The 26087-nt window shown below is 39.3% G+C and overlaps 1 protein-coding gene across 1 annotated transcript; it reads right to left on the bottom strand.

The window, feature by feature from the left end:
- Window positions 1-544: 544 nt before the first annotated feature.
- Window positions 545-24217, bottom strand: LOC119894424 (LHFPL tetraspan subfamily member 3 protein-like). The gene is made up of 4 exons (XM_038707168.1): window positions 23168-24217; window positions 4754-4990; window positions 2953-2981; window positions 545-2052 (listed from the first exon to the last, which is right to left on the bottom strand). Exons 1-3 carry the CDS (start codon window positions 23592-23594, stop codon window positions 2965-2967), a joined length of 681 nt encoding a protein of 226 aa, XP_038563096.1. The 5' UTR covers window positions 23595-24217; the 3' UTR covers window positions 545-2052; window positions 2953-2964.
- Between the last annotated feature and the right edge of the window lie 1870 nt (window positions 24218-26087).

Here is a 26087-nt window from a genome sequence, read left to right as displayed (position 1 = left end):
AAATTCGCTGCAGCAAAGGCTGAGATATTTTGACTTTCAGTCCCTAATATGGGTCATATTCACAAAACATAACCAATTTGTTATGTGGCCCTTTTAAAGGGGTACTCCAGCAATTTTTTAATGCACTTCCATGTATTTGGAGGACTTAGAGACATATTTTAAAAAAGAATGGTCAAATTCGCTGCAGCAAAGGCTGAGATATTTTGACTTTCAGTCCCTAATATGGGTCATATTCACAAAACATCAGTCCTACATTTCCCATAATGCCACTCAATTGGATGACTAATAAACCTTCCCTGGCTATGCTCATGTCTTTAGAACTTCTCATCCTGGTATTGCAATGCAGGATTTCTGTTATAAATTTGTAATCTCCAAACCCAAAATTTTTTCAGGCTTGACAAAGCTCCCTCCAGTGCCACTCAAGATATTATACAACTGTAGTGGTACTGACCTTACTAGTTACGTAATCTTTATTCATTCATTTATGTAAAATCATTTAAAAAAATGTACTTCTGTCAAAATTAACAAAAAGACCACAACAACGTTTTACAGTGAAAATCTTTATTAAGTGTTCATATATTCTTAAAGTTATCTATTTAATTGTTCTAAGTTAACCTCCCTCTCCATATTTGTCAATTGTTTGGTATCTATAGAATATCTATTTACACAGGAACATATCCAGAGGCGAGGCTGGGACAGGCTTCACTAATCCATCACAATCCAGGAGTTCACTCCTCAGGCCTAGTCACTACACATAATACTGTGACGCCATCATGATAACCTGTATGTCCCAACAAAACAAAGCGAGAAAGGGAGTCAAAGAGAGCGAAACAGAAAAAGAGAGCTGGGATCAAAGACAGAGACAGAGATTTAGCTACACAACAGGACAATTGGGTGTGAGGCTGGCATATTGGGTTCACTAGCCCAACAAACACAAAACATTCACACCAACAGTCACATATGTGCATGCACTCACACTCACACACATCCACAGACTACACACACACATACAGAAGCGTACTCAAACAGCAGTTACGAGTCCTGGAGCACACAGTCCTAGTAGCCCCCATCACAGTGTAGATACCACAGACTATAAAATATTAGACTTCTTCTCAAACTGAAGCGCTGTGCAAAGTTAGCTAGCAGGGCATTGAATGGGTTTAGGTAAAATTCCTAGAACATCTTTAATATTCACTGTACATACTTTGTAATACAAGTTTTTTCTCTTTTGGATGGTAATATTCTTATAAAATAGTCTTAGATATCTTTTTCTAATAAATGAAGAGGAACAAAGGGCAAAAGGAGAAACTAAAACTTTCATTTCATTGTCAAACCTTACATATTATGAAACACAACAGATTTACATTAACCCGATATTATCTGAAAATGAGTAGTTTCTTCTTTTCACAAATAAAACATGACACACATTCTGACGGTGGTACACACGGCTAAGTGGTAACATAGTTTAATACTTGTAATTACAGTTTGTTAATGTTTTGTTTGAACGTAATGTATGTGCATGTGTTACAGAGTTATGTTTGTGCATATGAGTGAGGTGGCACGCTTGTGTGCGTGTGTGTGTGTGTGTGTGTGTGTGTGTGTGTGTGTGTGTGTGTGTGTGTGTGTGTATGTGTGTGTGTGTGTGTGTGTGTGTGTTTGTGTCTGTCTGCTCGTACTGCAGATGTACAATGTCAACCCTGTGCCTTCTCAGGTAGGTAGTGGGTAGTCCATATACTTCTCAATAGGATAACAGTCTCTGCCCCTGTCATGGTCAATGCAATGTTGTGCTAGGGTTAGCTCTGTAGACACATAGGGATAAAAGTGTATTGGGCTCCAACTAAGGGCTAGGGATGATGGTTTAGGGACTGCAAGCAAGATGGGTGGACATCAAGGGTAGGTTACACTGTTTTTTTGGCAGGTAGATATGAAAGGCAGGCTGGCTGGTTCTATAGTATTCATCTCCTCCTTTGCAGACCCGGGTGGGCTCCCTCCTTTAAGCTGATGTTGAGGGACTGGAACATTGTGAAGACAGACACATGGAAAATTAGGAACCTGAAACATAGAAACAGAAATAGTGTGTGTCTGTAAATGTTGAAGGCAGTGGTGGAAAGGAACTAAGCATGCAAGAAGTTCTATACTTGAGTACAATTTTGAGGTAGTTGTCCTTTACTTGAGTATTTCTTCCATTTAATGCTACTTTAAACTTGTAGTCTACTAGATTTCAAAGGGAAATATTGCACTTTTGATGCACTACAATTATTTGACAGCTATAGTTATTAATTGATTTTCAGATTAAGATTTTACATTTAAAACATACAATCAGTTTATGAAATGCAATGTGATTCCCAACCTTTAGTGGCTTGTGACCCCTTGCAAAAATGCAGTATCTCTAAGAGTGATTTTTCCTAGACTCAAATGGTTTAATTTAAATAACTGTTTGAGGCCCGGAGAGGTTAAAGTATCCAAAATATCACAAAAAGCAATGATTAGAGAAATGTCTTAAAATTAATACAAATTGATGCAGCTAAACCTTGTTTTTTCTTCTTTCCTACCCCATTAACCATCTTTCATATTTATCCTGTGATGTATTGGAGCGGACCTGACTAACTCTAAGCTACAGCTACAACAGTAACATGCCTCTTGTACAATGTTGCATCAGTGTTAACAGTCTAATAATGTAATATTTAATAAAAAGATTTCTGCGGATTGAGTACATTTGAGTGTATTTTGCTGATCATACGTACGTATGTTTATACAGTAAACATATGACAAATTCATAAATTTAATCCTATGTAAAGGATCTGGCTACTTCTTCTATGGCTTGCTGAAGCTGATTACAGGAGGCAAAAAGAAAAGAATAGCGTAAATTGTTTAAGTTCTGAAAAAAATGTATTTACACTATACTGTTGTATTGCACATGGGGACACAAATGGTACGTTTTATTTTACCTACCTAAATATTTGGTTAGGCGTTGCCCCCCTCTGCAAAAATAGAAACACAGAGAAAAATATAAAAGTGCTACAACACATCTCTCAAGGTCATGCTATTAATAGACTTCCATGTTCACACATCGTTGAACACATTCATCCTTCACACTAACTTGTATTGCACACAAACACCAGTAGATGGCACCACAGATGAGCTAAATGTTCCATTAAAAGACCATTGCGCTGTAATGAATTATTCATAGTAGATTCTCCAGAGCCCTAAACTAAAGAATGGCACATCATCTGGCTGCACAGTGAGGCTGTTTATTGACTGGTAAAGCTACTGATAATCCCATTCAAGTTTTCTCTTCTGTAACATTTTCAATAAATCTTTCATCTTGTGTCTTTATCTTATATTTTTCATTTGAAGGTCACTGTTAGTTTAAGATGAGAAAATAGAAATTGCATAATCCAAGAGCCTTCTGCCCCTTTAAAATATTAGCTTTATGTCTTTTCTCTCCTTCATTCTCATTCTTCCCACTTTTGTTAAATGGGTTGTTGGTTGCCCATTGCTGTCAGGTTCCATCACAAATTACAGGGCATGGACATACTAATCCCTGTGTAGACCTGTAATGGTGATGAACAATTACATATGCATGGACACAAGTGTGTAGGCCAGGCCATTTCCATGACTAAATCATCACATCCCCTGACTGTATGGTGGATCATAGCAGATATTTGACATTTTAAGGATGTTAAAACCTGGTAAAATAACTTCAGTTCACTTACTTCCCTTTCAGAAGAGACCATGATCATGGCTATAATTAAACTGGGTCATTTTTAGGCTTGTGGACAACAGTTATGCTTATTAAGGGATTACAATCTACATGGTTGCTCATTGATTGTTGCTGATTTTCTTTTAGTATGTTACACAAAAGCATTATTCAAAAGCAGCAGCCCACGTAGTCCTTTTAGTTATGCTCAGATTCATTTATAGCTCATTCATAGCATAGCAGGGTGGCACATCCACCAGTGTAGGAATCGAATCCAGGTCTCTCACACCAAAGGCATGTGTCTTATCCACTGCGTGTCACCCCATTTAGTTTTTAGGTTTTTACAGAGGCTGCATCAAAAGCTCATTACATCAAAAACTTTGACTCTTTTGTCATAAATACAAGCGCATACTGAGTGTGATGCTTTTACAAACTTGGCTCATATAATCTGTTTGCCAGACTAGTGTATGTTTTATCACTGCCTTAATGGGTGTACACTTTCTATTTTCAGTCTGGTGGTAAGTCACATGGGTTGCAATAAATGATGAGTATATTTTTAAAGTGAGCTTTAACGTATTCTTATTTACTTTAAGTGCTTCTGCCAGCCCACTACAGCACAAACTGCACCGAGAGTGCACTTTTAGAGCAAAAAAAAACTGGTACCACTTGGCCAAAGAAATTACTCTGAGATTTATAACCAAGATTTAAGATAACTGGAAATTTAGGAGAATAATTTTCCAGTCCATTCACTGTACATGTGATAATTGGATAAATGGAGAAATATTACTAACTCTAAAAACAGAAATTACTACTAAATAGTGAGAAAAGTCTGGATGGTTGGAGAGGCTACACCCAAAACATATAATTTCTAGTTCAAGTATAAGTTCTATTGAAGCTTTCTTAAGTAAGGCACAAATCCCAACATGCTCCTAGAGCGCTACCTTGAACATGGCCCTGACTTCCAGTGCACTGCACAAGCCAAGAGTGAATTTCCCCAAGGACATCAATAAAATATCTTTTTTTTTTTTATCAGATTTGCTAGTACATTCTCACCCTTGCTCTCGGCCAGCAGCTCTTCTGTCATGAGTCCATCCTGCCGGTTCCCCAGGACAAAGGCCAGGAAGGAGAGGATAAGAGCGTCCAGGATGCCCATAATAGCCAAGATGTAGGCCCAACGTACTGAGCAGGCCCCCAGGCTGTATTTGTCCGTCTGCTCGCCACACATCCGCCGGACCTCATCACTGTCCCAACCATCAGGATAGATCATGCAACCGAGCACCAGACAGACACCTGGGGAGAGGTGGCAACATTAGGAAGGAAAGTGGATGAAAAAGAGGGAGGAGGAGAGGAAGGAGGCACAAAAATGAGTTTGGGGGGGAAAGTGCAGTTTAATAAATGAGATAAGGGATAATGAGATTTTGTGGGGAAATGAGCGATAAAGAAGAAGAATGATCATTTCAAGAGCTTTAAAAAAATCCCTACCCATCTATTCTTCGCTCTGGAGATTTTGTTGTGTTTCTTTCGCATTTATCACATTGATTTTCATTCCCTCCCTTAGGCGGGAAATAAGTGTCTGGACACAAAGAGGGTCAGTGGAGGAGCAATAAACAGCCAGAGCAACAGTCATAGCCAGACTCAATAGCAGAAAGAGATTTAGAGTGTACTAACAGCTCTGATGATATGAAATGTCCTCACAAACTGGCTGGTATTATCTCATATTCACATAGTTAATTTGTTTTGTTACACAACTTCATGGACGTCTGTCGTCCTCTTTAATTTTAAATAGTGGTAATATTTAATTTTAACTTGCAGCACTCCTCTTTCTTATTTTTTGCCCAAAGGGTAAAAGCTCCCCTAATTTTCAATTTGGATTGCTCCCATCTTCAGTTGAAAAGAAATTCTTCTCTGAGGTAATGCTGCGGCGAACAGAGCAGGAAAAAAAGAAAGAAAACAAAGTCCATTTTCTCCCTCTTTGGACTCTGTAAGTACTCCTCACTCTCAGTTTTTGCCCAAGGGATGAAATCTCTCCCAGCTTTAATTTGGATAAGGTTCTCCTCTGAGGTAATGTTGCAACAGAACAGCAGTAGACCTGGAAAAAGAAGCTGACTGCACAATTATCCAGAGTGCATTGCACATCAATAATATAACATACTCCCCACTTTTTTTATCCCCAAAACAATTTCTTGCAATGTTTCCTCCCTTAATGTTGCTTGTTGGATTTATTGTATTGTTTTAGGATTTAAGAGTTTGAACATTATTTTAGTTTGCTACCCATAATCTGCGTTTTTGAGGAGCTGCATGCTGCTTTTATTTTTACTTTTTAAACAGGAATGTATGTATGTAACTTATGCATCAATGTCCTTATGTGTAACTTCTCTCTGGCCTCTCTACAGTCTTACAACCAAAAGTGAAAACAACATCCTCTCTTCTCATATGCATATACACAAGCTGCCTACACATACACATTAATGCACTCACTCACTGCAGTTTGTTACAGCACTGCTGCAGTCTTTGGTAGCGCTGAAAGACATTGGGGTGTGTTTCAGTGAGAGAAAGTGAGTAAGACGGGAAGAAAGTGAGTAAGACGGGGATTACAGAGCAATATCTGCTGCAGACAAACTGCATACCTAATAGTGCAGAGCATCCTCTCGACTCCTCTTCTACATCCCCCATGGCACTGTCATAACATATTCATATGCACACAGTGGTTCAGAGAGCAAGGACTCAGGTACTTATTCAGGCTCAGATGGACTGATGGAGGAATACCGCAATGAAATATTCTATTTCAGACATTTCTAAGGTATTTGGCACAGAAAATATTCCTTCACATTGCTTAAAAGCTATGTGAGCAGACAACAATTGATTAAGCAACAGAAATCAGGGTCATATATTGTAACAGTAACATTATGATGGTACTACAACAACCACTGAATACAGACCCTTTTTACTCAAGCAAGACTTGGCCTTGACAGGCTGTGATAGAGCCTTGCTAGGACTTATGTCACTCAGCCTACCCGAGCAATATATATAGTATAGCATGACAGTTTGTCAAATATCTTCCATTTGACAGACTGTCAAATCTCGTACATGATTCACTGAGGCTTTGTACATTGTGACCAGTGAGAAGGCAGACAGTGAACAGGTCCACTTCAGCCTTAACAACATGAAACCAAAACAGCAGAGCAGGCCCTGCCATGATAAAAAGGTGGCAGTATTGTTGAACCAAACCACCTTTTAATCTTTTATGTAAAGTGTTTCAGGGCTAACCAGAATATCTCTAGCTCCAGTGCATAAAAAGAGTCCTCATGCTTTCTTTAGTGTAGACCTGACGTTCTCATTTGTGCCACAATGCAAGGTGTTTGACAATCAGTTAACGCTATAACAATAGTTGTGTTCAGAGGAGGATGCAGTCAGTGCAGAAGAAAGGAGACAAAGGTCCCTCTGTATGCCCTTGACAAAATGTATCTTAAATATCAGTCTGCATGTAAACAGTGTTTAATCCACCATAACTGCTAGCAAAAACAAAACTAGCTAGCTAGCTCAGGAATTGTTTAAGATAGCTTGCACTGATATAGTTCGCCTTTTAGGATTCTGTTGTTAAATTTCACGTTACACATTTTATATTTGTCTAAACCTGCAATATGTCGTGGTTTTGGTTTTTAGTGTTTTCTTTTTTTATTCTTGTTTATGCCTGTCCCTGTTTCATTCCCTGCCTCTGTGTTCAGGCTCCTTATGTTTTGTCAGTTGATCATTGGTTCCATCTTCTCAGTTGAAATCTGTTACCTTTGTCCTTGTGTATTATTGCGTACTTTACTTCCTGTTTTATTTTGTATGTCAGTGTCTAGTGTTTTTATCTAGCTCTGCCCTGATTCTTAATGTATCCCACCTGTGGTTAATTGCACTGCCAGCTTGTGTATGTGTGGTGTGCTCCAGTATGTATTGTCCGTTGTTGTGTTCAGTCCCCCTGGTGTTGACATCCAACTTCTGCTTCACCTTGTGTAAGCCTGCAATTTTCTGTTTGTGTTAACTGCATGAATGCTACGTATATCATGGGGTTTATGTAACACCTTTCATTTAACAGAGGGAGTGCCATGGAAGACAAAATAACATTTCATCTATACACATTTTTATTCTCGCTCCCTCATGATACATTTACTACAAATGTAACACATGCCTTTCCACATTCTTCTGGGTGTCTTCAGCATGCCTTTGGCTCATTTCAACACCATCATGAATATTACATTGAGGCTCAGTAGGAGAGAGAAAAGGCGCACAGAACTCTAGAGCAGGTGAGAAAGACAGGGACAGAGGGTGCAGGAAAAATACAAATAAAAGACTTGTACACTGACAAATAATGATAGCATCAGGGGAGGGAGACCAAAATGGAACAAAAGATACAAAAAAAGTAAAATATCTGTCACAGTCACTACTGAACGCTATGAAATATCTACTTCAAAGCCTGCATCTGCAGATGAACATCTCTGACGGATGCACTGCCAAGGATTATACCAACAGAGGGTGCCACATATGCCGTTCCTGTTTCCCAAAACAGCTTGTGGTTAGAGGAGGAGCACATGTCTCCTCATATACTGTAACAGTAAGCCTGGAGTCAACTAATCCATAACCATACAACACAGCCCAGCAGGACCATTGCAGCATTCACTTACATAATGAGGAGCTTAATTAAAATTCACAGAGGAAAAACAAAAACTATGGCACCTTACAGCGTACACCCATGTTAATACCAAATACCAAAGGATGAAAGAAGGGTTCACAGGCAGCATGGCGTTCTTATGTATTTAAACGCTTCAAAAATATTTTTAAAATATTTACTCGATATATAGGATTTCTAAACACAATGGTGTGTTCATTGCTATGTTAAATAAGCTGTAATGCATTCATTCAAACATCATTACGGTCATACTGTATAGTGAAAGTCAGTAAAATCAACACAGATGCTAAATAGGAAATGTGTCATCTCGGCTATCTAAAAAATACAATACATAGATTGGTATATATATGATATATATGTGTCTTTTTTAAATGTACAAAATAAAAATATCAATCAATATATTTACTGCTACTCCAATTTGCTAATTTTCTGTTTTAAATCAGTGTAGACTGACTGTGGTAGGACAAAACAAAGCATTTGAATACACCAAAAATATGGAAGATGGGAAATCAAATTGTAAACCAGCATGAATATCACTTAATTACTTAATGAAAATTAGGCTTATCTAATAACCTATCAGTTACCTAGTTACCTATCATTTGATCTAGCTCAGAGAGACAGCACATCTAGGTCAACCTCATGAACAGAGTGAAAGAAAGAGGGAAAGAAATCTCCATATCAAAGTAGCCTACCTGAAAAGGATGAGTGTTAATGTAGTTATTTCAACTTGGATTCATTTTTAATGAAAAACTGTTTTGATTCTTTTGATTGGTGACCCTTACAAACTAAAGGAATATAAATAATAAAGAAATGGACACATATTATGACTTTATTACCACTTCAAAAGTAGGGAGTCACCACTTCTTTTTCGTCTTACTTGCTTACCATTTAATGCCGATAAATCGGAATGAATTATACTTTGGTGCTCATAGATTCTGTAAAATGAAGTGAGCGATTGAATTGTGGAGAATCTGTTCGATGTAACAATGTTAAGCATGTCCATATTGAGATAAGTTTAAACATTTATATTTGAATGCGCTATTTAAGCAGCTTTGAACAACCTCAAGTAGGCAACTTGCTGGCCTTTAAGAGGTTTTATACATCTACAGAACCAGGGGTCTAATTGAGACCTGTGTTTATTTGTCAAAACATGTAGCCACACCAGGCCAGTAAAAGGGATAGGAGTCAAATTAGGAATTAGTTTTTAATTAAAGGTTTGTGTTTATTAATGTATTTGTCGACAACAATGATTCCTCCTGTGGGCACCCATAAGTGGAGGTTGGACACACTACGACAATATAGGAGAACAGAGTAATAATTTTTATAGTATTGTAGTTATAATTGTTGACAAATACTATACATTAACCTCATAGCTGCTTACAACTACATTATAGTGTGTTAAAACTATTGATTAAATGTTTGTATATTGCTTATGAATGCTAAATAGGGGACTTAACGAGTCTGCATTCAAGTAGAACTTCATGCTGGAGTAATAAATGGTGTGCTCCAAATCCTGGCAAAAGAAAAAGCAGCCCGCCTGACAGAATTCAGCTGTCATTTGGAACAGTGACGAGATATTAACTGACAGCATAACCGTACCCTTTCAGCTTTGCCCTTCTCTCTGCCTCTTTCCTGCTCTCTCTGGAGAGAAACAGACAGGCACAGAGAGAGGAGAGACAGTTTAGGAGGCAGAGCTAGCAAGAGAGAGAGAGAGAGAGAGAAAGAGCACAAGAGAAAGAGAGAGGGAAGAGGTGGTGAGAGACAGAGCCCATGTAGGGTGTCATGCTCCGGCCCTGTGTGTGGCCGCCAGCAAGTACCCAGCACCACATAAACGTCATGATCCCTGGCTGGAGTTTTTGTGTTTTACACACACACGTACACACACACACACACACACACACATACACCTTTCTCTGTTTATCGGTTTGTCTAGATGAGAAGACTAGAACCATGTAAGTGGAAAACTTGACTGAGGACTGAGATGCTAACAGCAGCTTATGTAATGACTTAGGTAGGGCAGAGTGTGAACAGCGCTACAGGAAAGTCCGATGGTAGACAGGCAGATGGTACATGGTATGATGGCAGTAGATTTGTCAGAAGCACATTAGCTCATTTTCAAAGAGAGACTACTAAACCCCGTTGCTATTGAAAGAATCGCATTGCCTCCTGTAATCTCTGTGTCTCCCTTGCAAGTAGTGTAGGTGACGGGAGGTCCAATTTGACCTGGAAAGCAGCAGCTTGATTGGATTTGTGTATATGGTTTGCAGACAAAGAAAAATAAATCACATGCACTGTATACTACACTTGAAAGACCATATGGTTGAATCTACGTCCATGGCAACTCATGTTTTACTGTGTTTTCAGTGTTTAGGCATGTCATTGATTGCACTGTGTGGCAAATGGAAATACACAGTTATTTGTATTCCATGCCCTTTCCAACACTTACACATCTGCAGCATATCTAAGCAGCCATGAAAAGGGATTCACATTTCTTTAAGCTCCCACAGTCTTTTGTGGATCCTATTTCTCCTCTTCTCATTGAAATAGCTGTGACAAACTGAATTATGCATACACACATCCCCAACTGCTCTATCTCACACTGCATATGGATCCACCTCTGCACACAAACACAGACATACAGGATATATCGGCAAACATGCCCCTTGTGTAAAATATACACAGTGGCTTAAGTGCTGAAAATCATTTGTCACTTCTCATAGTGACACATCTTGGTGCTGATGAATAAGAGAGTGTGCTTACTGAACTCAGTCTCTCTGGTGAAAAAGCCCACGGCTGGCAAAGTGGCATTTAAGGTAAAAAACTAAAAGTCAGCTCAAAAAAGATGCTCTGGGAGTCTTTATCCCAGTGGGGCTTTCCATGAATATGCATAGGTAAGTTTTGCTTTAATGTAATAGCCAATTTAATGTTACACTCCAACAGATGAAATAGTGACCTGAATGTGGGCTATCTTACTAATTAAGTGTAAGGGGTTCCTTATACAGTTGTTTATGTTCTTTCTTAAAGGAAGCAACTGATGGGAAACCCAACCAACACAAGAAAAGAGGTAGAAAAGTAACATCATTACTCACATCTAAACAGATCAAAATAACAGCTTGTGATTGCTCTTCACTGGCTAGTAATGTGATCTACTACCTCTCAAGACATGGTGCAACCCTGATGCTTGTTGTCTGCGTGGCTGTTCCCAGTATATAAGCTCCAGGCATAGTGAGATTCCTGCCAGTGCAGTGAGACAGTGTGGCTGGGTGCTTGGGTGACTCATGTTGCTGAGACTGGAGACAAGTAGCCCAAGCCCAAACACCACATTGTGATAGAGATGTAGGAGCGTAGGAATAGCCTAAAGTTTCAAGGACCAAATGGTTGGTTCTGCATGTTTTGACAGTTTGGCGTCAGCCTGCGTTTATTTTACATTTCTGCAACCCTGTATACGATGTGCTGGAGTTTCCTGCCAGCCTGCTCACAACTGCATTATAGTACCATTCAATGACTGTGAAATTAAAGGAAACTAATTTGTCACTGTGGCTCACCTCTCTCTCTACAATTTAATTTTCATGGGAAGTTCATCTAAAAATGTTCAGTATGCATGTTGATATTTGTACTGCTCCCACAATCTAATCACCAGTTTTACCTCTTGTGTTTCAGGACATAAACAATGTAAATATCATAAGCTTCACATGACTTAAGGACCTGAGCAAGTTAGAATCACACTATATTTTATCAAATATTTAGTTTTTGCCTACTGTTAGTCTGTTTATTAAATGACCTGTTAATCAATGTGGAGGTATTCCATTTGTTTCCATTTGGATCACAGACTATATAAGAGTTTGTCCTTAGTCACTTTTCTGATGTTGTCATCAGATATCTATGTAGGCTTCCATAATTATGTGGATGTTTTCATCTGTGACTGGCCTTCCTCACATAATTCTCATAACTCAGTACTAAAGAAAATACGGTCCCTGCTTCACCTACTTTATGTACTCAAATGATGATGGTGTTGAATGAGACTGATTAATGTAATCTTTCCCATGGCCAGTTCAGACTCTAATGAAGTGTGGGCAGCACCAACCCTCTCTTAACGTTGGACTTCGCTCAGGCCCCTATGATGAGGGAATAAGTATCAAAGAAAGAAGGACTAATATTATGACAATGATATGCCATAATTGCATCCAGATAAACTCTAACTCTAAACTGCTATTTAAATGTTCATGATTCATCTATATAGTGGAACTTAACTTAACATAGTTCTTATATTAACAGTATAGCCTTGTTACTTAAACAGTGTTATGAAAAAAAAGAAATATATGGAGTTTCATAGTTTCACACAGCATAGGAAGGAGATGAACATTTGTTTAGACAGCTGGTTGGCCACAAATTTAAGACTATTCTCTAAAAGAATATTTCCAAAGTGTCAAGAATACAGTGTAAAGTGGAGCAAGGGAAACTTTTAAACCTGACTCTAACTATGTCCCCTGGAAGACAAGAAAGATGCTTCTTGAGATGAGCTGTCTACAGTCCAAATCTATTTCTGCTTCAGGTTCTGGCAAAACTAAGTGGTTGCTAGAGGGGAGCAAGGAGCTGCAGGCATCCTCTGTATCCTACTCTGTCAACATCTTCAGCAATTTTCTGCACAACAAGCACATAATGCCCACAGCTTACCTACCAATTCAATTCAAAGGATTAGAAGAGCAGGAAATGGCTTATTTCATCAAATCATCTCTGTTCTGTGCCAAGATAAGTCTTGGAAAAACTTTTAAACCACCTTGCAGTGCTGCAAATAATCCTCCCACATGATTATATTGCATATTATGGAGTACCTGTAGGCTGCAGGAAGCGCTCTGACTTTTACAACAGGGAATAAAACTCAACTAGAATGAGATCTTTAGAAATATCATTTTGAGTACAGCTTCAGTGCAAGCCTGATGTATGAATCAAAAAAGAGACAGAAAAAGACATGTTTCTAACGGGAGAGGATGAAAAGTATGAAATGTCTCTACCACCACACACACCCTAACACCCAAAATCGCCCAAGTCAGTCTATCAATTAAAAACTGGTTTGGGTTGCACTAGCTAAGTTTCCGTGTACAGTTCTTCCTTACTTCTTAGTAACTACCAGTGGTAGTTGTAATATTACTTTTCCCAGTAACTAGTAGTGTAACGGATTATTTATATATTACTGAACGCACCAGTGAGACGGTGCCTCACTGTTACACATTGAACTTGGTGTCAGAAATGTGAATGCCTACAGATGAAACATGACATACAGTATCGGGACACAGAATGCTCTGAAATTATCAAGTGATTGCAATCAAGTGAAGGTGGAGTGACAAGATGTGCCTCTATAACAAATTTAGGTTCTACAGGTTAAAGCCGAGGTGAGGATGCGGAGGTGGAGGGTTGATGGAGGGGGAGAGGAATCGAGGGAGGAGTGCAACGTAAACCGCAGTGAGCAGAGCAGGAGGGAGTCAGGCTGGGGTGGAGGGCTTATGTAACGGGTTCAGATGCGGCCTGTACCTCCGCAGAGGATAAAGATTGGCAAGGGCAATGAAGATCAAAAGAGACCTTTGAATTCTCTGTGAAAATACTGACTGAGCCACCAGTTCATTGACAATGGAGGCAAACAGTCACAGCTAAGTTAAGGCAGGACTGTGCTCTTTCAGTCACAAAAACAACAACAGTTAACATCAGGAGTGGGGCTGCTGCAGAGCACCAGCCAATGATGTTGTAGTTACAATAGTGTTTTCTGTGAAAGTGAAATTTAATTAAAAATACTAGATTTCATAAATTTTCCCTCCAGCCACCTCTTTCTAACATAATAGTGCTTATGGGCTAGACTGACTGAAGCACAAACTACTGTAAATTAGCAATACCCCACAATAAAAATACTCCATTGCACTTTTTTTTTTTACTTAAATAAAACTATAAAAGTACTAACAGTAGTCATATCCTGTCATATTATTGAACCAATTTTATTAATGTATTAATATGTAAGCAGTACTTCAATATTGTAGTTTATAATTTAGGTTATAGCTGTGTTAAATCAATGTAGTGGAATAAAAAGTACAGTTCACTCTGATATGTACTTAACAATTGTACAGTACTTGAGTAAATGTACTTTTCACCACTGTGCATATACACACACTTCACACACGAACATGTGCAAGCCTACAATTACTGTCACTACAGCACCGAAAGTTTTTTTCAAGAGTCCTTGCTGTCCCATCTCATCCCTCCCCCGGCTGAATAAATCAGCAGCCTTCCCCGCTTGAGCTCTGGCCCGAGCTAGGCCACGTCTGAGATCACAGGGCAAATCTATAGTCCACACCCCGCAGGGCTACAGGTACACAAAACACAGGGGAGTCACGATGATGACTTGGCTGGCATTTAGAGTTTGTATTCTACAGCGCTACACCCAAACTCACAAGGTGTGGGCTAATTAATTCTTAAATTAAACCTGCTTTGCATTCTCAAATACCCCCCAAAACACATGACAAGTGAATGCATTTAAATTACTATGTATATGTGTGCAAAATGTGTGATGGTGTTTGTGTGTGTGTGTGTTTGTGCGTGTGTAGATATCCACCATTCACCCGCTCCTCCTGCTGTCCACAGTAAGCTGCATTTACAATAATACCTGTATGCCTCCTGCAGGCTATAATTAGATGGTTCAACTAGCTATTATGTTTCCCCTAATCATAAAAATGCAGGATTGGAAGGGCGTTGATTTGAAAACAGATTACCTGTGTACGTGAGCAAAATAGGTAAAAAAGAAAGATTGATTGTTCCCTGTTTAAAGACAGATGAACACACAGACAGAAAAAGAGCTAAGGAGAGTCACAGAGAGGGCTTTGTGCTCTATAGATCATCCATAGCTTACCTTTGAATGTTGAGCTGCCTGATCCAATGTGCCATGTGTGCATTAGTGCACAAGGCAGAGTTGTGCATCCAGATGATTGGATTGAAAAAAAGGTTGTGGGTCAGCACATTCAGTTTCAGCGCTGCTCTGAAAAGACCCACTGAGAATACAGATCGGCGGTGCAATTATCCCAAACCAGTTGTCATCACTTGTCTTTCCTACCTGACAGCCACTGCCATGTACACCAGACAAACAATGTGGATTTCGGGCAAATATTTCTGAAGCCTATTTAGAGGGTTAATATTTCTGTTGCTTCATAGTCTCTCAGGTCTTAACTTGTTTGTTAAGTCACTTACATCAATATGAGCCCCGTCAATCTGTTTTTCCATTAAAAGCACGATCCACCACACTGCAAAACAGCAGACAGTACTCTCCTATGTTGTTTCACTCTCTGCATTACACAAATTTGCCCCACTGGGTATCTGACTTGATGTTCTGTAGAGAGACATTAGTCCTTGCTCTGTATGTAGCTGCAGCTGCACGAGTGACTGGACACATCAGACTGTTTCTAACATGATGATGATAACCGGCAGCCCCCAAACTGTCACAGACTGCTGTAGAATAACAAAAAGGTCCAAGGTTAGATTAACCTCCAGTCACAGGCTGCCGTTCGGATGTTCCAGTGTAGCATTTATGAAAGTATCAGGTCAGTGTACTGAACAACACAGACTGTACAGACAGGACACAGGCAATTAATTTATCAGATTGGAGGCATAATCTGGATAATTGATAGTAATTATTTTTCCATTTAATGAAAACGGAAAATGCCAGTTGTGATGTGTTGACAGTGTTGATCAATTACTGGTTTATTTCTCCCATCATCCTGTACATTGCTTTCTATTCTAAATTATGTTCACTCTATGTATAGGTATGTCAGTGGGCACCGAACCTTATGTTGTTCAAGTTAGCTGTTAGCCAAAAAGCTAAAGGAATAATGGAGAACGAGGGAGATGGGCGTTTTTTCCACAGCTGTAAGTAGGCTACTGCCATTATAGTGTCACAGTCTAAGATGCAAAGAACATTGTCATCCGTTGAAAACTTTGTGCGACCAGCAAAAAGCTTTTAAATGCGAACAATTGTATATCTAAATTATTGAAGCATTTGCTAAAGCAGAACAGCAATGTGAAACTCCGGCTGATATTGCCAATGATGCATGCACTCGTCAGGAGAAAATGTCATTAAGCAACTTTTAATGATTTGTTAAAACACTACTTCTTGTATAAATGTGCAGAAAAACAGTAGTTCGGATTTACTTTATTTATTTGCTTTATTTAAATTTTTATCTCAGCCAGTGGCGTTAAGAAACGTTAAGTTTTGTAAAAACCATACTCCTAGCTGCTGTTATGAATATGCTATTAGTTAATAATGTTAGTGATATTAGTTTTATAGCAACATAACAAGTTATGTAACTAGTTACTTTTAATACCCAGTAATAAGTAAAGTAATATTATTAAATTTTTAAGGAGTAATAAGTACAAAAAAAAGAAAACGTTTGGTAATGGTCAGGGAGTGTACAGTTGTTTTTTTAGAGCTTGTGTGCTGAAAATAGTTTCCAGCTGTGAATGGAAACTGAGCTGATGAGAGTGGTTAGACTAAGTTTTGGGACACAAAACCAAACCAATAACCTCAAATACAGTATACAGCTCCTTTTAGCTGAGTGGAGCTGCAGAGTCAGGTTATAAGGTTCATCATTACGGACATTACCCATAGTTGTTGATCCATTGTTACAGCAATATTAAATATTCATCCTTCAGCAGCTTTAAGTAATATTCGAGGAGATATAGTGGCATTTTGCAAAACCTCAAAAGACAAGCCCTTCACTGCATTACCTTGGGCTTCACAAAGTCAAACCAAACTGAAGTGAACACAACTATGGATAAATAAAAATTCACTGGTATTGACGGAGAATTACAATTTTAACTTTAGTCTTTAAGGTAGGTTGTTATGATGTGTGAAAAGAGTCTGCTTCACTCACTTGAATGCAATTAAGATGCAGAGGGTCATTCAAGGATGAATGACAAACAAGCTGCAAAAGTCAATTGATGATGAAAAACATCTAATCTGCTGAAAGTTATTACTTGTTTGGGCAAATCTTCTTTGTTTACTTCTTTGGTATCAAGGCAATTATGGACAAAGCTTTACAGGACTTCATCAAATTAAAGTAACTCTTTATTTACAAATTTTAATGGAAATGTTGTTCATTTATATGTTAATGTGCACTACAGCAAAAGGTTGTTTGGAATTGGCAGCTTGAGAAAGTTGTTTTTCAACAACGATGCATGTGGCCAAAAAAGTGAATCAACCCCTGGGCATGGTCATGTATTAGCATGCAGACATAGGATGTGCATCTATTATGTCTACTGAATAAACTGAAATTTGCTCTGTGAAGCATGCACATGTACATGTACAAACACAGGAAACAAAACAATGGGTGAAGTAACAGAATCAACCCTTTCCTCAGTCAAGCACTAACCTGCTTTTAACGGCCGGATAGGTATGCAGACAAAAGTGCTCATTTGCAGCATTTACTCTAGAGAGGTGAAGCACACAGGGCTGCAGTGAAAAGGTGCAGCTCTCATACCAAGCTCCACCACTTTCCACCTCTGTATACAACTTTAATAATGATACAGAGAGAGAAGGAATAATGATACAGAGAGAGAAGGAAATAGGTGACCAAAGATATATTGACTGAGAGCAGCCTTCAACACCATCATCCTGGCCCTGCTGCAGGACAAGCTCTCTCAGCTGAACGTGCCTGACTCCACCTGCAGGTGGATCACAGACTTCCTGACGGACAGGAAGCACATGAAGATGGTAAAACATGTCTCTGATTCAAGACCATCAGCACCGGTTCACCTCAAGGCTGCATTCATTCCCCTCTGCTCTTCTCCCTGTACACCAACAGCTGCACCTCCAGTCACCAGTCTGTCAAGCTCCTGAAGTTTGCGGATGACACCAGAGATGCTCACAGGCTTTTGAGCTAGAGTCCAAGTCAAATCTCAAGTCTTTGAGCTGGAGTCCAAGTCAAATCTCAAGTCACTGAGCTAGAGTCCAAGTCAAGTCTCAAGTCTCTGAGCAAGAGTCCAAGTCAAGTCTCAAGTCTTTGAGCTGGAGTCCAAGTCAAATCTCAAGTCACTGAGCTAGAGTCCAAGTCAAGTCTCAAGTTCTTGAGCTAGAGTCCAAGTCAAGTCTCAAGTCACTGAGTTAGAGTCTAAGTCTAACTAAATAAATCTGTAACGTTTCATGATCAACAATAAACCTGTAACATGTTTTTCACTTACAGAGCACAACCACGTAACCTAATGTACAATGCATGTACAACTAATGACAGCTTATAAACGTTTTAACAAAATAAAACTATAATGTTATATGATCAACAATAAACCTGTAACCTGTTCACAGCCGACGTTAATAATTAACACTGATGGCAGCCAGTGGGACATAAATGATTATGTTAATCTACCACCACAAGTTTGGCAAGCAATCATTCATCTTTTCATAACACAATCGGGGGTTAACCGACTATAGGTCGCAGCTAAAGCAAGAAGCAAGCTAAAGCAGCTAGATGGCCAATGCTGAGCTAAACATGTTTACTAAACTCAGGTTACTAACCTATTTTGCGTTCAGCGCTTCTTTGTTTGCGCCTTGTTGCATGAAGTGGGCCCCACTGACACCCCCCCCCCCTTTCAAGTAATACAAATGTCTCTGCATGTGTAAATATTATTTCATATCATGCACAAACCTGGCATATTGCACATATTTGTTGTTAATTGTTAATCGTTATTCTATATTTTTATATTTTGTCAATTTTATATACTTATCTACACTGTATCCTCTTCCTTTGCAATACGTCTGCACAACACAAACCTGGAATAATGCACATGTAAATATCTTCCATGTTCTTCTTTCTCTGCAAATAGTTGTATTATTTTTCTCTATTCTTTTATTATTCTTATATAACTTGCATCTGTTTATTCCAAATTTATATATTTCTGCATTTATTTATGTCAACTGTATGTTTGTCTACGTGAAGCACCTTATCACCAAAGCAAATTTCTCGTATGTGTAAAAACTACTTGGCAATAAAGCTCCTTCTGATTCTGATTCTAGTAGCTAAATTCACAAGTTTAGCCGTAAGGTCAGACCTAGTGCTTACTTGCCTAATTCATTTACGTGTTGGAATTTGTCTTAAAACAATTAGTCAATGAATTAGTTGATTGACAAAAAATTATTCAGCAAAATTTTTATAATCAATTAATTATTTCAAGCAAGAAATGCAAAAAAAAGTCTCTCAATTGTGAGAATTTTTTTTCTTTTTTATGTGATAGTAAGCAGAATATCTTGGGTTTTGAGCAGTTAGTTGGACAAAACAAATAATTTGATAATAATCTGAACTCGTCACCTTGGGTAATTTTTCACTACTTTTAGTTTTAGATCAAAGGGCCACTAGAAATAGACTTGCTGAGAGTAGCTCATTAGACAAATGTTTCTTATGTTTAAATTTACTTATTATCGGCTTATCATCAGAGAAAGCATTGCAGATGCTGCATAAAGCGCTGGCGTGTGCACAATCTGAAACGTAATCCCTAAAGTATTAACTACCAAAGACATCAAAGAAGAAGTGGAGGATGTTTCCTAATGCAATTTTGGCATTTTGCTTCCCTATGAATTCTAGAGCAAAGCTTTTCTTTCTTAATTATTTCATGAAAAACAACAACCAAGCCCACACTAACAGAACAGACGAACTAATAAAATAAACAAAAAATTTAAATCTGACCATTAAACGTAAATGGAGCTCTTTGAAAACAGTCTAGGCCACCCTCGGTCTGCACATTTGTTCTGCTGACTTTACACAGCGTACATCTTGCTCATTCACAGATATGACTCATGTTTTTGAGAAGAAACAATCTCATTAAATATAGAAAAGGGCTGGTAGCTGACATAACAGCATACGTAGACACAGAATAAAATGGCGAAGTAATTATCATTGACCTCACAGTGTTTTTAGTTAATTGGCGTGCAGCCCACTGAAGAACTGCAGGACAGGACATAAAAAGGTTCAGAGAGAAATGGACAGCATGTATTGTACTCACTGGAACAAGTTTATTAAGAGAAAAGAAGGGTAAAGAGGACAGGGAGGGGAGGTAAAGGAAAAAAGGTATAAAAGAGAGTGGAACTGGAGATGTGGTGACGTTAAAATGAGCAAGTGAAATGAGTTGAGATGCGTAGAAGGGTGAAATTGTGTGAAGGTAGCAGAAAGAGATAAGGTAAAGGAGCTTTTGCATTATGTAGCTTGCTATGCTCAGCTCAGCAGGAAAAAAAACACGCTTACATCTGCATGCTACAGACTTGAGCAGATGCACAGATAGAAATAGCTCTGGTGAGGAAAGTAAAAGAAGGATACAAGTCCATCTAGGGCAGGATGGATGCAGGAGCATTTCTGCACTCAACTTTGTTTGGCTGACGTCAACATTTTGAGAGATCTAATATGTCCTGGCAGTTTGCTGTCTCATCAAACATTGAGCCCTTTTACGTGGGCTTCATGGAAAATCTGAATAACCCTTTTTATTAAATGAGGCATGTTGTACTGTTATGTGCTGTTTTTCAGACCATATAAATATGTGCCAAAGACAAAAAAAGGAAGCCTCATAATGAGAAAACAAAAAAGAATTATAATGATGATGCTGAGGCAGAGCACAGTGCTCTGGATACTGACTATCATTCATGTCCCTGGACCAGAAGCTGCCCCACTGTATCAGTTTTACTTTCAGTTTGCTTTATTAGCATGAGACAAGATGTGACATTCATTTGTGATGCCAAAATCTTTAAAGAAGGAAAATGTGGATAAAAGAAAAAAGAGCAATTAAGAAATAAAGAATGGTTCCACAGTCCCCTTTTCTCTTGCACACACGCGAGCATATTCCAACCTGCCATTTATCATCATATTGATGATTTGTACCTCCCTGTCAAGACAGTAAGGGGCCCATTACCGATGCCAGTGGGCCACCTGTCCTCCACAGGGCTAGTAAGTGAAGGTAGCGTAAGTTTAACCTTCAGCTAAGTGTAATGAAGTTTGACAGTGTTAAGCAGCCAGGCTTGCTCATTAGGCATCCCTGTGCCAGCTTGTCGTGGTCAGGGTCTCTTTTCTTGGCTTTCTCTTTCATGTCTTAGCTGCAGAGGCACAAAGCCCAGCGGTCTACTCATTAGACAGGCCTTTTGCATTAATTCCGCCCAACATGACACACTGAGCTGGAGTTGTTCCAAAATAATCCCCCGAATTTGTGTTTACTGCGAACAGGAAGCCCGCTGCTTCGACCACTGGTACAGCTGAGCAGACCGATGTTTGGCAACGTCTGGACTCCATTCAGATGATGGAGGCCTCCACTCATACTGGATGACACTAGCCCACAGTTACAGTGACAAAACACTGCCAGCAGCTGAACCACTGACCTTTACAACATTCAAACACCCTCAATAACCCTAACTCTAACACACACACACACACACACACACACACACACTGTTGGCTGAGGATAGACTGCAGATCATACAGAAAGACACATTATAATTGTCTGCATTGTAGCTATACCTCTTCCATGGTATACTATTACTGAATTAATTCATCAGTTATCAATTTGCTTCAGTTAACAAAAAAGTATTACTATAAGCAACTTTCCTGCATTATACTATTCAGTCACACTGGACCATAATTTTTGATCTATCTATCTATCTATCTATCTATCTATCTATCTATCTATCTATCTATCTATCTATCTATCTATCTATCTATCTATCCACATCAAGATTCCAGTGTCTGAATATTGTTAAGTAAAGAAAAGTTTAATTGTAAAGGCACAATACGTGTTCCTAATGGAAACAAAACCAAAATTCAAAACACAGGATAATAACTACAAATATGCCCATCCAACCTTTTCTCTCCTGATACCGAGCCCCATACCTTAACTCAGGGTATCTTCCCTAAATGTAAAATCTGATCAGTAGGCTACACCTTACTGCATTGAACTGGGATCATTTTCATGAAAGCTAGCATAATTGCGAATTCACAGAAAACTTTGCATTTGATTGGTCACTTCATGGCCAATACCAGATCGGTGTATTAAGGTGTAGGTAAGGTATTTAATACCAATGATGATCGTATCGGATCAGTGCACCCCTAACTGGAAACTGCAAACACAAGGCAGCAACAAGGGGATTAATGTCTTCATTTGTTGCTGTTGTGTATGTCATATATGTAATATTTGTAAATGCTTAACTATAACAGGATTTTATTTTGATATTGTGTAATACGATGAGATACACTTGAGATTGTGATTACACCTGTAGCTTATACAGTCAAAAAGTAAGTGTAAATACAGTAGTAATGGCCACCATTTCCTCAGCAACACTTCAGCACCACGGACAGCAGTCTGTTCAGATGTGTTGGCTGACAGCTCCATTAGAGATCCTGGACACTGCCTGCTTAAATACATTTTGGCTGTTCCAATTGACAATTAATGTGTTATTATCAACTGATCAATCAGATAAAATCCAGCCAAGTGTTTATGGGTTTAAGGGTTTCCAAGACATATCATGGCAGAGACCCTAAACAGAAAGAATTTGGCCCCAGATACACTCGTTTGATAAGATCCAATATATAAAAAACAAAACCACTGTCATTTCTTTATTTAGAAAATATAGCCTGTAACTGTGTTTATTGTAGCTGGAAAGATAACAGTGGATAATTGTCATATTTAGACATGCATTCTCTACATTTTGTGAATACAGTGACAATAAACTATCCTCTAAGCCCCAATTCAAGGTCCATTTCAGCCCTCTTCACCCCAGTTTCATTAAAAGGGCTTACCTGATGCTGCTTGCATCCAGCCACAGATCTTGTACACGGTGGATGTGCTGAGGAGGAAGAAGAGACTGAAGCAGCCGATGCAGGTGACAACCAGCATCATGGACATTCCAATGAAGAAGGAGGCGGCCTTGAACGCGCTGGAGGGGATAGCGGAGAACTCAGTGAAGCTACCCTGGCAGGCCAGCTCTCTGGAGATTCCGTCTCCGACGCAAAAGTGAAAAAGGCCGAAGTAGCCGACCTGCGGCGTATCCACGCCATCCCCAATCCAATAGGGCTGTGAGAATATGGTCACGTTAACAATACCGAACAGGATAGTGAAGATGGCCCATAAAAGTCCGATAACACGGGAGTTGCGGACGTAATTGGTCTGGTACAATTTCGCAGCTTCTGCAGATGGTAGCATTGATGCGGCAGATCCAGGTATCATTTTATGCAATCCCGAATACTAAATGAATGTTGCTATCTATCCGAGCACAAAGCGAGGACTAAACATTTATCATACGAACCGTTTTACAGAAGCATCCCCGGAACGGCGAGAAGAAGCGGACAATCTATGCCTGTGCAACTGCAACACAGCAACATCTGCCAGGCGCGATCATCTCATGACGTCGCATCTTATAGCCAGGCGGTGAACCAAGTGAGGAGCTGAAGCCGAGAGTGCCTGAATCCTGGATATGGCCGATAACTCTGAAAACTCAACGACTAGCGACAGTAGCAGAAACAGGATCCCTCCCACTTGCTTCTTTTAGCCGGCAGACGTGCACATCGCTGCCGCACTGTGTCGCTCACTGATGCCCTTGGAAAACCTCGAAAAACATCCGAGTGAATTGCTATTAATTTACACCGACCTCAGCTACACAACATATGACGCGCACGTATGCACCAGCCTAAACACAAATACCAACAGCGTCGGCCTATAACCAGCAGCTTGTATTATGTCTCTGAATGGGGTCGCATCCAATCGTCCTAGGCCTGTACTTATAAATTAATGCAGCCTGCAATAATAACCATTCAGAAAATACGACGACCGCTTTCAGGAATTTATTCTCCGGTTTATGACAGCGTCGTCGGGTTGCCAGTGATGCTGGCAGTTGGAGAGGGAGGGGCACAGACGGTAGACGCAGAGGCAGCCCGTTATGTGCGTGTCTATCTTGCAAACACCTACTGGACATGACTGCGTCAACATCCACTGAACTGATCAGTGTGGTCTTTAATATGCCAAAGAAGTGTGGTTGAATGCTATCAAATCTAGATTTTAAGCAGGATTACATTCTCCGCCTAAATCTCTGGCTTGTCCCTATTTCAGTGTTACCTGTGGTGTTAAAGACGCAGCCAACACTGCTGGGCCCTGTGGTGTTTTGCTACCAGGAGGTTATGTAACATTTCATGAGACTGCACATGACAGCCTGAAAAAAAAAAGCCAATGTCTAAATAGACTGCACAGTAGGCTAAATGCAGTACTTTTTTGCTTCAAAACGCCAGAGGTGAATGAATGAGTCTGTCTGTATAAAGCTTAGCTTCTCATGTCATTATGCTCCCTTCTCAAGAGAAGAAGGGGAAAACAAAGCAGCAAATGAAGCAAAAAATGCTTTTTCTCCCACCATTTCAAGTCCCAGTAGTAGGCCTAATGGTTGTTGTTTATTTGTGTCATGCTCATGCAAGAGCCAAGACTACATAGACATAAGACATCAGTTATTGTTCCATTGGTGTAACAACATTTGTAAACTTATAGGCTATTAAACCTCTAACAGTGGCAAACTCAGGTTGTCTGAGTGGTAGGTGCTAAAAATGTATCAAAAAGGTACCAGCTGCATGTGGTGGGGTGATGCATTTATGATGAAACAGTTTATAGTTTAACTACCAGACCTCTGTAATAAAAATACAAAGGGAACTAACTATGTAACCATTTAGAGGCATGCAGAGGCCTAAATCTTTATAGGCCAGTCTATAAGGCACTGCATCATGTTTTCTTCACTGGAAGGGCACCCTAAAGGGCACTTCATCACATTTTCTTGCACACTGTGCCATTATAGATGACATGTTTGACTTACCACAGGGACATCCAAGAGAGCACTTTTGGGGCGTTTTATGTGTGCACCGGTCACTTCTGTTTGAAGTGACTTCTAACAGAAGCTCATTTTTTTGTCAACTTTCCCAAGCTCTGCAATTAAATTCTGACACAAAAAAGGCAACTAAATACACAACTTCAATCAGAGAAGAGATTAAGGCCCTTCTTAGTAAAAATATCACCCTTAACTCATAATATAATGAGCATTAAACATGATATCTTTGGTCTCATCTAAATCACATTCAAAAGAAAGCCTATCCTCTTCAAGCATACATACGCATTTCTACAATCAATGGTTGTGTAACTGAACATAACTGTGCACATAAGGATTTTTGACTTTTGGTTCTGCTTGTAAAACAAAACCAAAGTTTTAATGTTCCAAGTTTGTAGCAGTGCTATTATCTTTCTGGTTATAACTTTAATGATGTATTACATATCAATTTTTCATTTAGCTGATGTTTTTATCCAAAGCGACTTACAATATCTATACATGTCAGAGGTCACACTGCAGCAATGATGGGTTAAGTGTCTTGCTCAGGGACACAATAGTGGATGGGTCACAGTGGGAATTCAACCCAGGTCTCTCACACCAAAGGCATGTGTCTTATTCACTGCCTCATCGCCATCAAATTATTCATAATTATTATTTCTGACCAGGATAACTATGACTACTCCCACTTAAGACTTTAGGCCTTTAAATCATTCTATGGCCTTGTTTTGGTGTCAGATGCATTGTCCTTACATTGCTCCCTTGATGGCTACTCTGCGTAATGCCAGTTCATCATTAATTAACGCTCGATTTACAGTAAGCGTTCTATGCTTTTTTAAATAGCAATTTATGAAAAGCAATTT

This window comes from Micropterus salmoides, unplaced genomic scaffold (genome assembly GCF_014851395.1).
Source record: "Micropterus salmoides isolate LMB-PRFRI ecotype aquatic unplaced genomic scaffold, ASM1485139v1 Ms_hic_scaffold_8, whole genome shotgun sequence".
Classification (NCBI taxonomy): domain Eukaryota; kingdom Metazoa; phylum Chordata; class Actinopteri; order Centrarchiformes; family Centrarchidae; genus Micropterus; species Micropterus salmoides.
Note: the sequence above shows the minus strand (reverse complement) of the source record. Positions and strands in the feature narration are given on the sequence as shown.

What these genes read in the sequence shown, in the direction of transcription:
- LOC119894424 (XM_038707168.1), bottom strand. Translation starts at nt 23,594, where the DNA reads ATGATACCTGGATCTGCCGCATCAATGCTACCATCTGCAGAAGCTGCG. An exon ending in CTGGATGCAAGCAGCATCAG is followed by an intron (nt 4,991 to 23,167) that starts GTAAGCCCTTTT and finishes ACCTCTCCCCAG; the next exon opens with GTGTCTGTCTGGTGCTCGGT.